We start from the raw sequence: 16982 nt of genomic DNA, 5'->3' as shown, positions 1-16982 counted from the left end.
TAGTCCTAGTCTGCAGGGACAAATCGTAGAAGAACGAATTTCTATTTTCTAACACACATGCCGACAATAGAACAGAAAATTATCGCCACAAAGAGCTTGAAAACCCACCAACGTTACGCTGGAAAAATAAAGTCAAAATAAAAATAATCTAAAAAAACGACAATCCCGACGATTGCTAGCCTCCTCTCGGCAGAGTCACGTATCTTTCAGTCAGCGTTTTTATTCGTCGCAGTTAAAAAATGATGTACGTCACGTAACTACGAGCCCTTTTTTTTTTCCTCTCCGTCAAGAAACAAAAATCTACTTGAAATTTTGTGACCTTTCGCCGTTATGGCATTATCGCCCGCTAACGTCGTATAACTCGGTTTCCTTTTACGACGTCGTCGTCTCGAAAATCATGAACGCGCTGCCGAGGCTCTTTTTCGCTGGTGCCCGCGGCCGCCCGTCTCCATTACCGCGTGTTACAACTATTCCGTCACGGTTTCTTTTTTATTTCGAGTCGCGAAGGAACGGCGTGCTCGTGGCAAGGACACACGCGCCGACCGACAGCTCCGGCTCGCACGCGTCTGAATAAATCAATAGCGAAGGGAGGACGAGAAGCGAGGGCAACATGCGAGAGAACCTTAACGTACCTTTCGCCTGACGTCTTCGCTTGCAATCGAAGTCCAGCCTACGGCCTTGCAGTTTCTTCCGATGGTGCTGAAATCAACAAATCGGAGGAGATCGAACGCGTGCAGAGTGCGAGGACGCGGGCGCCTAGCCAAGCGCGACTATACACAACTTTTCCAATAACCGTACCATCACTTCCTTCAGATCCTTGGTCTGCAGATGGTGCAGCGGCTCGAGGAAGTTCTGCTTGATGTTATCGTCCAGCGAGTACTTGACGTCTGCCATCTGCTTCATGGCTTCACCCATTTCGACGAGAGCCTGGGCTGCAAAGATTGATAAAAATTGGATAGGAAATAAAGTGCCGCCTAGACAATGCGACCTATCGATCCTCGATATGTCTCCCTTATTTTAACCGTAAGATTAAAATGTCAATAAATTCCGATACGAAAGCCACCCAACTCGCATAAGGCCAGTTTTGCCGGAGGTTTTGCCTCATACATTTAATCGCCAAATCATTCTTACTTCCTACCAACAAGAGTCAATTTGATAAAAAAATATATATATATATAAAAAATAAAATCAAATAAAGTAACAGTCGCGAAATTAATTTCAAGAGGTTCCTCTTCGAGGAAGAACACTTTGAACAAGGAGGCGCGAATTGAATGTTTTCTCGGCGGCGGAAAAAAAAGCGCGATTGTTAGATTTAAATTGAACGTACCGAAAATGCTGTCCTCGCCCATTTTCTTGCCGTAAATGAGCATGCAATCGCCAAGTACACCTTCCGGCTGTGGATAGGTGGACGCCTTCGCCTGACCGCTGAGTTTGCTGATACCCTTGACCGCAGCCATTTTCGCCCTCGCCGTCGGGTTTGGCTGAAGGAACTCCTTCGTCTTCATCTGCAGCTCCTCCACGAGCTCATACGTGACGTCTGTTTTCTATACGCACAACGTATTTATATATAAAGCCTTCGTCTCCAACAATTTACTTCGACGAGAACGCCGAGGAATTCCTTTGAAATTATATTCACAATGCATATGAAATCGATTATCGATCCTTCGTAAGAATTAAAAAGCAATTTATTTGAGAGATTATAATGCTCTGATCGGAATAATGTCCCTGCAAGATATAGCGGCGCACAAATTCCAAACATAAGTTTAAAAACTGATCTCGAAATTCCTTTTATTCAGATTTATCTCTTGATCGTTCTTTTTATATTTTGCATCATATTTTAATTATATTAAATTTATTTAATCATAAAATTTGCTTTTTATTTAAAAATCAAGAAGGCCTAATTTATTTTTGACGAATTTATAGATATCTCGAAAGATTTTATTAAATTAGCTCACGTCAGATTTGCATTTTATATTCCATCTTAATTCAGAATAAAAAGCCGGTTCAGATTTTTAGAAACCAGAGGTTCAGTAATACAAAGTAACACGAAATGAAACCGTAATCGAAGAATTAAGAGCTACTGCAAAGAATGGAATTTACAAACAAACCCTTGATGAAAAGCTGTATTGCGTCATCTATATTGAAGTTGAAAGTAAACTATTTAAGAAAGGAGCCGGTAAAAAGTTTTTTCCTGAACCTTGTTTTATAACATAGTTAATCCCAACTTCTGGTTTTTCTGACTTCATATAAAAGAAAAAGAGAAACGTCAAGAAAGCATTTTAAAAGATTGATAAGATTTTCAGCGGAGCGAAAAAAAAAAAAAAAAAAAAAAATACGATCAAATAGAATCTTTAAAATTCAGTAATAATGCCGGTAAATGGAACATGCTAGTCATCCCTTTGCTGACATTCTCACAAAGGAGCCGCGCAAATATGTGAAAGGTGTTCTTATTTTCGCACACATGCGAGAGATAAAGGGAAAAAGATAGATGCACAAAAATACACTGTACTCACCCTCTCCATGTCCATGAAATCGACATCGAGCTTCGTTCCTTCCGCTCCGCCCATCTTCTCCGTCATGTACTGCAAAAGAGATCCTTAGGTTAAAATCTGTCCCCATTAAATGAACAACGCAGTTTATCGATTTTATAAATCTCCTAATTTGACCTCATAAGACCTCATGATAAAAAAAAAGAACAATGTTACTTATTCATTCTCTAAATCGTACCAGAAATGGAATATTAAAAAATGTAAAAAATTTTTTAAATACATAGTTTAAAAATATATTAGATTTGAAAGAAATAGATATCGATAATAAATTTAATTCGCGCTCAGAAATCTTTATCAATCCTAATATATCGAATTAATACTCCGCGCTTATATTGGCTATTACTTCGCGAACAAGATCGTTCAGGAAAATGTCTTTTTAGACTATGTAAATCACGCCGTGGAAATATAATATTCCTGCGGATCGCGTCGGTTAAACGAGATCGGATAATCGTAAATAAGGATCCTAACGCGAGATTTTGCTCGAAATATTTTCGAGGGCGAAGTCACGAGCCCGAGCGTTTGAGAAGGAAAGTGTGTGTATATAAGGGAGGATGTTAATAGCGCGGGAAATATCAGACGGGAAGGAGAAGGAATGGTTAGGTTCCTTTTTCGGATCAATAGCAACCGCAACGTTAATATCCGTCGATCCACCACGATTTCTACGAAAGATTTGCCAAAATGATAAAAAAGAAAAAAAAAAAAAGGGACACGCGTACTGCCAAGACTTTTGAAAATGGGTCACACGGTTTGGCATACATGAGCGTATGCAACAACGACTGCGTAATTTCCGCTAAATGAATATCGAGTGGTCGCCTCCCGATTACTTTGGAACTCCGATGAGCTTCATCAATTACATTCTATTGGATTAACTACTCACGCGTGTCAAAGTTGTACATATTACCGAATTTCAAACAGGAACGTTATGGAAAATCGATGAATCAAGCCTTATACGATTATTATCGACACTCGCTAATTGCCCACGCGAAATTCTCCTTATAAAATTTCAGAAATCAAATAGGACCGCGATTAACTATTTTTTTTTTTTTTTTTTCTAGTCCCTTTCTCTTTCTTTTCCTCTCTTTCACTTTTATCTTTTTTACTTTATCATTTCCGCAATATATACAATGGGAGGAAGTTACCTTGAAGTTAGCACCAACGGTATTCCTCTCTAAGCTCCTTTAAAGTCCTTCCAAGTGCATTTTGCACGCATAATTCGATTTCGTTCACGGAAACTTAAATGTTTACTTACGTGCGAAAGCAATCAGAACTTCCGATAATCGCGAGGACGTCCGATCAATTTAGATTTTAATTTATAAAATCAGGGTCTTTGTGCGTTAAATATAATTTAGGTAATGGCGTGAGATTTGATTTTTTTTCTGTGCAATCGAATGAAAGAAGTAAGGAATACGAAAAGAGCAGAGAAAAAAAAGAGGGAAAGAGAAAGAGGGAGAAAGACTATGACCTATTTAACAATGACCTATTTTCAAAGATGCGCACAGGGATGTAGCCGCTATTCGTATCCCAGTAAACGTCCTGGAGTAAATTTGACCCACATTGCGCGTCAAATGCAATGTCACACACTTTATACCAATAAAACGTTCCGTTTTCAGCGACTCAAAATTATGTTTGCAAAATATTACGATGGACGTCGCCATAAATGGATCACACCAACGTACAAATACAGAACTCAAAGAACTTAAATTTTCTCTGCTGCAAGAAAAGAGCTACGAGCCCGTTTACAGAGGGATCGCGAACATAAAATTTTTACCCGTTTAGCAAGTATTATAAAGCGACAAAGTGCCTGTCGTTTGCGGTCGAAATAACGTTATTACATTTAAATTATGAATCCTCGTTTCTATTAAAATTAAACTAATAACAGTTTGTAAATTGCGTTAATGGTATTGCGAGCAGTGATTCGACTCTCATATTTACCTCAAAAAAAAAAAAGAAAAAGAAAAAGAAATAAAATTCTATTATTTCATAAATTAAAGATTACACGGAACATTATTTGTTGAAGTTATATTTAAAACCGTCCCGGCAGACATCGGTGAACGTGAATGACAGAAGAGCACAGTCGGAGAAGCATCATCGACAAAATTGAAGCCACTGAAGGAGCGATATTTATAACCGATTCACTCCTGCAGTGAACGAAATTCGATCGGATTGAATAAGATCTAGATTTTCACGCCGCTAACGAACACCGCGGGTGTTGTATAGCAAAACTCTTGACACACATTCGGCAAGCACTCGCGCGTCGCTCTTTCCGCTTTAAAGCCCTTTTAAAGTTAGCCACCGGTGTCACGGATTCGATAAGGGTGGTCGATCTTAATAAGGATTAATTGCGCCACTCAGGCGGTACATTCGTGCTCGAACGAGACCTTTGCACTCGAACCAAAGCGACAACCGGATTGACCGGCGGACATCGGATTTCACAGACGCGCTCGCTTAGGCGGTACACGAGTTGAGAACACAATGTTGCATCCGGGAGATAAAAAGAAAGCGTGAAATTAAAAAAGATAAAGTGACCTTTAGGAAGAGCCGGCGATAACGTTTCGGTATTTATCACTAATCTAAATATTTCGATAACATCTGCTTTAAATGTCAGTGTTAAATATTCACCGAGCTCGTGCAGGAAAGTTACCTACTCCGCGATCATTTTCTATTATTTCTTTTTTTTTATATTACATTTATTAAAGGGAAAAAGTAGCACGCCGAATGGATCCAAGTGATCTAATAAATAGTAGCGCCGTGATATTTTATTAAACGCGCGCCGAACACGTGGAGAGCGTTGTCGGCGTATCTTTAAATATCTCACGTGTGCACCTGAGCACGAACGAAATTTCCGACGGACGCGAAAAAAAAGCTCCTTTTCTCTCGTTCCTCTCGAAAGCTCGCGCGGTCGATCTCTCTGTGTAACGTCGTCGGCGAGTTTACGACGTCGCCGTAAAAACATCCGTTCGCCATCGTCCGCAATGTCGATAGCAGGACGAACAGAACGTACGCGATATTGCGCTGCTGGTGGTGGCATAACACGGCGGCATCACGGCAGCGACAATGTACTTTGGAGCTCGATATTTGCCACACCGGCCTTCGTACACGCCGCACATATATCGCGGGCAAATGCAATTAGGGCGCAGAAAGTGCGCCGGGCATATGTGGACACGTGCGTCGTGTGCGATACGTTCGTGCGCGCATCCGATTCCGGGGTTTTTCGCACGGCGAGACAAACGCGCAATTTTCACCGAGACGCAATACGGTCCCACGCGGTATTTACGCGTGCGATAACGCAATCGAACCATTAAGTACTTTGTACGCGAAAATAGACAACGGTCGATTCGACGTGAACAATCCGATCTTATTAAAAGATTTTTAAATAAAATGCATGTGTGGAATACAAATATAAAAAACGAGACAGATGAACTTGTCAAGTTGAGCTTAAGATACGAGTTTAAAAAAAAAAGAAAATTTATTTCCGCGTACCTTTCAGTATAATGTGCACGTTTTTTTTTTGTAATATACCGTAAAAGTATACGAATAACTTTCACGCCGGCGTAACTCGATCGATGGCTCTCGTTCATAATGAAGATTCGAAGGCGGTGGGCACAATTAGGGACGCGAAAGGTCAGAAGCTGCGGCCGCCACCATCGCGCATCACCGAGAATTTCGGTGGCTACCGAGAAGTCGCCCGGTCGATAGTTTAAAATTGCTCGTTACACAATCACCTCGGTCGCACGCGCGCAGTAATTCGCATTGTCCTCGCACGCCGCTACGCGGACTTCGGCGAGCCCTCCCGTTCGCGCGTTCCGCGGCATGGATTTTCATTTGGTATTTGCGAAACTGCACCGCGGTAATTAAGGCCAACGATAACATCCCGCCAACGCGTCTCGCGTCGGCGGCAAGACATCCCTCGGGAATCGTATTAAAACTTAAACTTTCCCTCACGCCCAACTCCATTAACAAAAATCAAGATTTGTGACGGTGCTTTCTGTAGTGAGCTCGCGCCGCGTAGACGCGAAGCAAACGTAATGGGCGCGCGATACGAGGCGGTATGTAAACTAATTGAAGACGCTGAAATAAAGTTTCGATAGCAGGGACTATAACGCAATCGATTCGACTCATCTGCGGACGTTTTAAATCACAATATTAATTGCAGAACGCGCGCAGTCACCGGACCAGAAATAACTTTTATCGATATTTACCTTCGGGGCGAACTCTATGCGCGTTTGCATAATCGCAAATAGTATTTTACCGTGTACCGTGCAATTACGGACGGCACATGGGAATAATTGCCGCCATTTCCATTATTGCGTCTCGACAATGCAAACAGCAGAAGCGCCGTATACAGGCGTGCAGAATTTCGCACGGCACGGGCGCGCGTTCGCGGCACGTTTGACGCGGAGGCGCAATCTTGCGTCTTTAACGTTAAGAATTTCATAATCAAGTTCGCTACGGTATTTAGAGCGCGAGTTACGCATGACGCATGTCCAACGAGATTGCCGACGTATAGATTTTCGCAGCCAAGGGCGAACGAGAGAACGAAAATTAACGGGAAGGTACATATAAAGACCATGCGGGTGTGCAACAAGCACGTTAACACAAATCGCGCTTAATTACGCTTCATTATGAGATATTATTTGATGAAACAGCAGATTTCGACGGGTTACTTCGAATTTCAAAATCGCGATCATTAAACAACGAAACGACACATTATTTTTCGTTAAATAATTCACGCTGTAATTAAGATATTTCTTTTTTTTTTAATCTACATTACTTAATTAAAAATAAATGAAATAATATCTAATGTCTGCGTATTTTCAATTTAAACGAATGTTTCCGTTCTGATTCCTTATACTTTTCCCGATTTTAAGAGTCACTCGTATTTACCACGACCTCGTTTCATTAACGTAAAGAATTAATTAATTTGTCGAGCGCGCCGTCTGCAATTAACAATTAGTCATCGATTCGTCACGGTCTCGCTGCGACTTTAATATCGAGAGCGGCAGTGACTACACGTTTTCCCGCTCGTCGTTTCGAGATTAAACTTGACAGAGTGATAACGCCGCGGCTGCGGTTGATACGAAAATTCTCCGGATACAACACATTGTACCAAATGATAATTTGCATCAGCCGGTTTTTGAACGCGATCTTCTCTCTAGAGTATCAATCAATAAATCTCGAATAACTCCGTGAAGCCTTCATTATTTTCCGCAACTTTAACACAAAGAATGATCGTAACTCGTTCTAATAAACAGAATATTTTCCTCGGTAATTGATACAAAAACCACGCTATACTACGACAATTCCGTGATTCCGTCTGCGCGGCTCGTGCATTCCGCGCTCATATTTTCACAACCCAGATTTCTATATCCCCCCCTCTCCCGGATCCTCGAGATCGCGGGAGAATTCCAGTAATAAAATTCTTACGTATCGGGAATGTACGTGGAACGCCAGGGGTATCGATCACATCGGCGCGGAGATAATTCGTACAGAATAACACGCGTAATTAATCCGAAGGCGTTTCGCGCCTCGAGTTTCACCGATTTCGTTCGCACGCTTTTGTGAATTACGTTCGCAGAATCCCGGCCGCGAGCTTGCGCGAAACGTTATGAGTTTTGCCGGTAATGCGTAATCGCATTAAAGTGTCGCTCATTTCGCGGGGACACACCGCGTCGGCGGACGAAACTTCGCGGCGTCTAAGTAGCGATACATTGCCGGAGTAATTGCCGCAAATGTTGCTCGAGCGTTCACGTGGACGATTAAAGTTTCAACGGCATTCCCCGTAATGAATACGTCGTAACAGCACGCTACACCGAACCGTTAGTACAATGCTCCCTTGACACCCCTAAGCATCGAATCAATAGCATGATAAACGCGTGAAGGCGGCATTATCCTTAATCAAACAAAAATTGCTGGTTAAACTGGAGCAGCCGGACTTAAAAATAAATTTTTTTTTTTTTATCCGCGGAGGAACAAATCGGATTCCAATTACGAGCCGGCGGTAGTGAACTGCCAATCTAGGCATCCGTTAAAAGAAATCGACAGGTTTATCGATAAGAAAAATAATCCACGAGAGGCGAAGCCTTAAGTGATAAAAAAAATACTTATCGGTATTACGTATTGATCCGTCGTCATTCAATATTTAAGTGAAAAAGTATTTCCGTATGTTTCAAATAATTACGCGAAGTGTGTCGAGTTATTTAGTGTGCACTTTGCCGTCGAAGTGCGCTAAACTCCCTTCGTTCGCGGACTTGTTTCACTCGAAAGACATTATCGATCTCGCGCGGGGAGCGCGAAATCCATTTGCCAAGTTGCTTACCTGATTCGCTTTGTTGATTTGCTTCTTGAGACCGGCGAACGCCATGGTGCCTGTCGTGCCGTTACTTTCTGGATTCACGTAAATTGTTCCGGGCTGCAACAGAATGAATACGAAAACGGTCAAACAGGTGTAAGCTCGGGAAACGCGCGTGGAGAGAAGGGAAAGGAGATTAAGGGAAGAAACGGAGGGGGATGGAAAACGTGTCGGGAGAACGAAAGTTTCGAAATTTATGTGTGCGACGACTTGGCCGGCCGCCAGAGCGGAATGATTTTCAATGCTATCGATTGGCCGTACGCGTTTTTCCAGCATCGTGGCTCGTCGCTGATGCAACCGACCGGCTAGGTGGTAACCTCGCGTGCGGCACGGCCGTTCAGGTGGAGGCGACGGACGAGAGAGAGCCGCCCTCGCGACTCTTTCCCGCGATGATCTCATACGCGTGAAACCGTGCGTCGCAACGTGCCGGCGACCCGACCTCTTAACAGGCTCTAATGAGAGTAAGTAATGCGTGTTCTTATTAACGGCAGACGGCACGCATCGATAGATCCCTCACTCGGTGACTTTCAAGGCGACTCGAACGCGACGCGGAGGATAAAAAACGCGCCGTGTAAAAAAATGTAAATTCATAAAGACTGTTTCTTAAATCTGCCGGTGGCGAGTATTTCTATTTTTTTTTCTTTCTTTCTTTTTTTTAATTGTTTTATAATCCAATCGATGGGCTCGTGTCTATATCGGGAATCTTGTTACAGCAAGTAACGCGTGCAACTTATTAATGCAGCTGCGTATATCGATTTTTTGTATTAAAGGTTGGCATGCAGAAATGTCGCAATAAAAATAGAGGAAGTGTATACATTTTTACAAATTTATGAATGATAAATCTACGAGACGACTTAACAATGGCGATCGTTACCGCGTTGTTTTAATAATAATAAAGGCAATACTGCGGAATCGATAAATTCATAATATGGTGATGTCCAGCACAATACGGAAATTTTATTCGTAAAACTTAATGATTTATTAAAGGAAATTTGCTCGATTAATAATAACCGACATATTTCTCATCGACGATTTTCTTGTGTGAATTATATCCGAGCGCATACTTAATATAATACGCTGGAGAAGTTCTGGCAGCAAAATATTCAGAAATCCATTACTGATCTCGATACAGAAGCGAGCACTGTATAAATTTCTGATGCAATATCTTGCTGAATTATATAGATATATAACTTTACGTAATACGAAAATCCTAAATAATCGCCAATTATTTAAACGCTAAGTGCGCGACAATCGAACACCAATAACGATGACATGTAACGCGAAATTCTCAAAACTGGAGTAACACGAATCTCTTGCGAATTCTGAATAGAATTTCTAGAGTGGGAATTTCAAGGAAGTACAAGTATCGAGCTAAGAAGCTCTACAAGCAGGCGCAAAGACTATAATTGGCAGTCGGCGACTCCGATGACGAGCAGGTTGTCGGAACCAGAGGATTAATTAATATCACGACACGAGCTAAAGGTAGACCCGATCGAAACCCTCCACACACGTCGCGCTCGTAGTTATCGTAGAAAATCGCAGACCGACAATAGCTCGCTCTGAATAATTCTCGACGGCGGACTCGGGATTTTTAACGTGCCGGAATTTGCTGGATAAATGTTCTATTAATAAGAAGCACCGCTGCGATAATCGAACGGACCTTCGGATTCACGGCGCGACGTCGAAAATGTCTTATCGATGCTTATTAATAAACGCAATAATTTTATTATCCCCGGAAAGTTAGTGTACCGCGTGATAATTGTAGGTTTTTATTTGAAAACGCGGCGGTTCGATTGACTCGTTCGGTGCTGCGGCTTCGAAACTTTAAAGCAAATTAGTAAGAACAAAAAAAAGGCGAGACTCGCTGGTGGGCGACTGGATGAAAAGATGGAGGATTAGTAACACAGTCTGACAAAACAACAGTTAGCAACTCGATTTTCTCGCGACACAAATTGCCCACCAGTCCGCTGAGTAAGTTCATCATTTTGTGCTCGTGCCGAACTGTTAACTCGGCAGTAAAATATTTTGCCTGCGCTAATAAATAAACGGACGAGAATATTAAAGCACGATATTGAAAGAATAGATGGCAGTGCGACACACCGTACAGCAAAAAGATCCAATCGTAAAGGGTAATTGGCGGAACAATTGTATCAAATAAAATTTAAATAACAATTATTTATGTAAAGAGAAAAACGATGAGATTAGATAAAGCTGCGGTAAACTGTAATGCGAGTTATAGGAGGAATAATTAAACGTTTGACACAAAAAATTATAACGTAGAATGAGCATGTGTCGAAGAGAATAAGAATGGTAAGGGATAGGTGGGCAGAGCGGAATATATAGAACCAAGTGATAGCGTAGAATATAACAAAGAGCTATATAGCTCTGCCATATAGGGAGCTATAGTTATATCGCGTAGCTATATCAGATAAAGGTGGACTATAGAAAGGGTCACCGATCACAGTCGCAGACAGCTGCGTTAGGAGGTTCACAACCCACCGAGAGTTCTAACTTCGAACGAAAGCGATCAAGGAACTTTCTACTTGTCGACGAGCTCGCTACACTCGGCACTCTCGACGGCGGCCCCGTCTCGTGCCACAGTCCATAGACCACGAACGGGACGACCGGAAAACGTATGCGCTATACATTCACACTGGCGTACCCCGAGTGAGCAAGATGAGCGCGAGACGGACCCACGGCGCGAAGAACGGGAGGAACGACCCAAGTGCGCGATAACGCGAACGAAATACAAACGAGGGGGGCCTCGCAATGCGAGCGTGGGCGACGATAATGTGTCACAACGTGTCTCACCTCTGGAGGTCGGCCCGTACCGAACGCACACCCTCGAAATTCACGCCCTCGAGGTGCCTTGATGCGCACCGACGACGTGGGCGACGTTTCAGTCGCGTCGACGACGAATGGACGCGAGCGGATGCGTGCCTCTACGTTCGTGAGGAGTTAAAAGGAATCCGCGTGGGCCCCACGAGCACCGCGAGAGAGCACCCCACCGACTACTCTCGCCTCGCCTCGTACGTGATCGGCCTCTCGCACACCCCCGCGCCAAGTCACCCCTGCCCGTGGGGTAGTTTTCTGCTGGCCGATCGATACCCAGCCACGGCTCGGCCCTCTCGCTCTCCCTCGCTCGCTCGCTCTTTCCTCTTCCGCTCACCGGTCTCTTCTCCCCCCCGTTTTCCACCCCCGCTTCTCCTCGCCACGCGTTTCGATACTATTCCCTACCCTTCCTCTCGCGATAGCCAACTCTTCCCGTCAGGGACGGATCCAAGGAGGAAACTGCGGAGCTCGAATTAATTGTCGACGGGAGTTTTTTTTTTTCCGCGAGGCCTTCTCACGAGGAGGCCTCGAAATATTATTTCACAATCGCGACGCGTAAGTCGTCAAAAATTATGATAACAATCGTAGCTAACTCTATCCCGAGATAAAAATGGAACATTTTACTTACATCGCCCTTCGTGAAAATTTTCAAGATCCACCTCTATTTGCCCTTTCCCTATCATCTTCCCTCCTTTCTCCACGTGCGCCGCAACCCTCGACTTTATTCGCGCGCCTTTGCTCCCTTTACATTTATACCGGGTGTCTGTGATGGCGAGAAGTCAATGCGATGTATCGCTTACTTCTGGAATTAGCGCGCGCGCACAATAGGGATGAGTGGAGTGAATAATGTTTGTCGTTTCCCGAAACGAAACAATAAATTCCCATTCTCGCAACACAACCTAATTTGGCACAGCTGAATTTATCGCAAAATATTAATACCAGATTATAAAAAAAAATATGTATGAATGGAATGAAATTAAATTAAAAATAATAAAAAGTACAAATATCCATGTTACATTTTGTTAATCCTTTAGAAACAGATTTTTTTTCTGCTTAAACTAAAAAAATATATATATATAAAAATAAAAAAAAAATAAAAACGATAAATTGCGACTCCAAAAATTTCAAACGAATTTAGAGCGAGGTCCTTCCGGTAATGCACATAAAGAATTTATTTATTAAAGTGAGCCTGGCTTTAAAAAAATCTCGCTTACTTCATCATTTCGTTGATACGCCTGAAATCTTTCACGAACACATCTGTCAGAGTTGTCCGTCTTCCCGCAACGTAATCTACAAATAGTATGTCTCTGATATTTCTCGAATACTTTTCCAGGTCGTCGACCTGCGCGTACACTGTCTTTCTCCGTGAAAGAAACGCTCTTCGCGATCGAATAAAAATTACAAGAACAAATAAGCCTCTTGAAGAAACGAGATTGGTAATAAAAGTGAATGAGCGAGCGAGCGGTATAAGGCGAATCAATTTTACAATTCATTAATATCGTCCTGTTTTACGAGGGGCTCTCTCCAGACTTTCCTTTTGCAGTGTGCATGTGACAATAGTAGTCGTGATCTCAATGACTATCAATTGCGAATATAATCAGCCTCTCTCTCTTTCTCTTTCTCTCTCGCGATCGTTATTCGTAATACGATTTGCGATCTCTTGACTTGACAAGCTCTTTTCCCTTCCGTTTTTGCTCGTTCCCTTTTTCCCAGTTATTCACCCCAGCCCTTCCACAACGTTCTGAATAGTCAGTCATTTGAAAAGATGCATATAACTCGTCGCGGGGTAGCCCTTTTTAATTTAAGACGCGAATTCGCGAACCGTCGCCATCACCACTGCATTTAGCTTGCCGCAGGACGCTCAATTAGCATTAGAAAGGCATAAGCTATTGGATAAAATACTGTCTTTAATCACGTTCTGCGGATAGTACTTGGAAATTCCTTGACAACCAATTTTTAACGATATCGCGATAAAAGCGGGTCGCTTAAAACTCTCGCGCAAATAGTTTTGCAAAAATAAATTATAATTAACGGAGCTTAACGCATAAATCTTTAATAAATATGTTGCCGGCTGTTACCTCAATAAAATTAATAACAATTACCGCACGTGATATGTGATTTTATATCGTAAATAAATCGTACGTTACGAATAACTGGCACGTTATACAGTTCTATTTATCCGTTACATTTTAATTGATAAAAAATAATAATTAAAAGTATGCAGCACAATGGTACAAAGCGTTGCGAAACTGTGTAATTAATATCGTTTAAAGATTTCTTCAAATTAATTTCTTTAGCGCATATATCATTTGCAATAAATCGCTAAACTATATCATTTTAACTCGGCTCGAATTATTAAATAAATAATGTGCCGGAGGAAGTGACTTTTCTCTTTGGTGTTTTATCAATGCGATAAATTCAGAGTAAAAGGCTTTTTTTAGACGCTTAAAGATTTAGCACACACATATATCGTCAATGCAAGCTGATAAAAGCCGCTTTTCCGCCCACGTTAAGCGTGACGTTATACTTTCACCTTTTTCGGATCACGTTATTCTCAATATCATGCTATTTCCAGAACGATCAAAACAATTAATTAGAAACGTATTTATTAACCAAAACATTTCTATAAATCTCTATTAAAATGTATTGTTAATTTTACGAAGAATCAGTAATTTCTTAAATAACATGCAAGTACTTTGACCGTAATTAATTCACCCATTTTCCACGTAAAATATCAAATTTAATTGATTGTTAATCAGGTTCTCTCATAAAAGACATACGTGTAATTTTTGCATTTTTACCGCCCATGTGCATCTCGTAATTACATTCTTTTCCACGTATAATTAATTAAATGATATTAAAATGTTTTTATATATACATATATATACTTCGCGCTTTTATCTTTTATGATTTTCTCAAACGCGCGCGGGCTTCGCTTTTATCAATTTTGCAACAGATTATTCTTTTGCTATTCTTCCTAAGAAATATATATTCCTTATCTACGACCACTCTGCGCGGCGCATCAGACTAAGGTAAAGAAGCGCCTTCTCAATTGCCGTTTTTTTTTTTTTTTTTTTATAGATCAGTAAAATGATGTTTTCTACGAGAAGTCGAGAGTTGATTTGTTCGAGGCGCGAAACTTTCTGCAAATTCACAAAGCTCAACGCGACGAGAGGCCGTTACTAAGAAACTCTCTCCGACGGACACGTACGACTGGGTCATAGAGCAGCCGCTATCATTCAATAAAATTCTTCCTCTCCCGTCATCGCTTGGTATCGTATCATGGCACGGCGGATACAGCGGACTACCCTTGCCCTCGCAAAAATATATCTAAAAATACACGTCGCACGCAGCAGGAGACAGCGTACGCCACGCGACTTGCATCTTTTGTCGTATTTTTAACTCTTATCGTTGCGTGTACGTTTTTCTCGTTTAATCAACCCAGCCCCGGTTCGCTCGCGATATATAAAAATTGATAACGGTAACACCCGACATTTTGTGGATTTTATAACGAATTCTCATCGTCGTTGCCTTTCATATATAAATTCTAAAAAAAAAAAAAATTAACTTGGAACGTATACAATTTATTTTAATTTCTAGTTCGTTATCGTAATCGTAGATAATAACAGGTCTAGCTTAACGTTTTTCCAGTATTTTCATCCTAAAGTCTTAATTAAAAACCGAATCTATCGATCGCGTTACACGCGTATTATAAGCATTACAGGCAGCGCATTCATTACGATTAAGTAATTACGGTGGCGGCTTTCGCGAGCACGCGTAATAACGAATTTTCAGCAATCGTTAAATCGCAAAGTGGAAATTGATGATTGATGCGCCGATACCACCGGTAATAAAGCGCCGTAGTCATTTCCCGAGGAATCTATTTCCGTTGAAAATCCGCGGGGAAAAAGATATATCGCAATTAAGTAACTGCAATGATCAGGCCCGACATTAGCGCGATTGACCCGCGAAGGGCAATTGTCGAAGTAATTTGATTTCTGCGTTAAAAAAAATTAAAAAGAAAAATTTAATTTTCAAGAGAACAATTGAAGCGCAGTCGGCAACTGAGACAATGAGTCCGCGAATCAATTATCGAATTTTAATAACATGCTAATAATATATTATTTATATTTTTTTTTTTTTTCATTATACGATGTTCGGTATTTATAGCGACGCGCGAAGTACGAGTTCTGCATTTTCGCAAATATTATGCAATAAATATTCTAGCTCATCCCGGGAGTCCCGGGACTCTTTCGCATTGATAAGAGTCGATTAATACATCCCGGCATCGATTTTACGCCAAGATTAATTACGACGATAGTCCGAAAGAATTAACGTTACTCGTCACGCCGGTGTATCGCCGTCGCGCTCGCAATAGTACTGTTCGTCTTTTGCGGAAAGTAATAAATCGCGACGTGCGCGCCTGCATTATCTCGCCTAATTCGGATAAATTGTTGTAATATAATTTTAACGTAACAATATCGCACGCTAACTCGAATTCGCCGCGATGTTTTAAACACCGACCGTCTGCTCTGGAATACCTGACGGTGTAATTTGAGACGTCACAACGCATTAAATTAACATGCAAAATGTCGGAAACATTTCCGTTCCGCGGCGTGCAATTAATTTTCATTTGCGATCAGTCGCGCGCTGCGCGATCACTCTTTGCGATATCGGTGATAACCGACGGATCCACTGATATCGAATTTATTTCGCCCGGCGACGAAATATTCGAGAGATCCTTTAATATTTAGTGACTTAATTATAATTCTATCCGGGTATTGTTTCTAAGCGTTACGAATTACACGTGTACGACGCGCAGTATTATCGGCTGTGTATTATTTATATATTACGTCCGATTATTTCCGTATAATATACCTACGTTTGCGTGTAATCTTCCTGGAAATTTTTGAAACGATGCATTAAAGTATGAATAAAAAATGATTAACGAAAATCCCACAGAACCGAGAGAACGTGCGAAAATATGTATACACAAATTATCGGTGAAGTACGATAAAATCGCGTTGCATTAAATTCCACCCAGTCGTTACATCGAATCTGGCGTATCGAAATATTAATTAAGACCAATTTTATCACGCTGAATTGCGTATATATTAATGCAGACAGTGTAATCCATAATCACATCTCATTCCACCGAACGACTTATTTTGCACAGCTGCTCGTTATACAATAAAGTATCAACGGGTCTCAAGCTTTTATTTTATCGACTGAAATAAATATCGGATTCGCGA

General features: G+C 41.5%; 1 protein-coding gene across 7 annotated transcripts in view; it reads right to left on the bottom strand.

Moving 5' to 3' along the window:
• Positions 1–16982, bottom strand: part of Endoa (SH3 domain containing GRB2 like, endophilin-A) — a 29610-nt gene that overhangs the window by 10396 nt on the left and 2232 nt on the right. For 5 of the 7 annotated variants that reach the window (XM_070671554.1, XM_070671551.1, XM_070671557.1 and 2 more), the window contains exons 2-6: positions 8866–8958; positions 2514–2582; positions 1328–1544; positions 799–932; positions 633–699 (exon numbers count right to left, since the gene is read on the bottom strand). In XM_070671554.1, the coding sequence (XP_070527655.1) occupies positions 633–699; positions 799–932; positions 1328–1544; positions 2514–2582; positions 8866–8910 (532 nt within the window). In that variant the 5' untranslated portion in view covers positions 8911–8958. Of the gene's footprint in view, positions 1–632; positions 700–798; positions 933–1327; positions 1545–2513; positions 2583–8865; positions 8959–11397; positions 11934–16982 lie in introns of those variants that run through there. The other 2 variants (XM_070671553.1, XM_070671552.1) reach the window with 2 other exon arrangements.

The sequence above is a fragment of the Cardiocondyla obscurior genome, linkage group LG23, assembly GCF_019399895.1.
Source record: "Cardiocondyla obscurior isolate alpha-2009 linkage group LG23, Cobs3.1, whole genome shotgun sequence".
Classification (NCBI taxonomy): Eukaryota; Metazoa; Arthropoda; class Insecta; order Hymenoptera; family Formicidae; genus Cardiocondyla; species Cardiocondyla obscurior.
The sequence above is the reverse complement of the archived record's forward strand: the minus strand, read 5'-3'. Positions and strand labels throughout refer to the sequence as shown.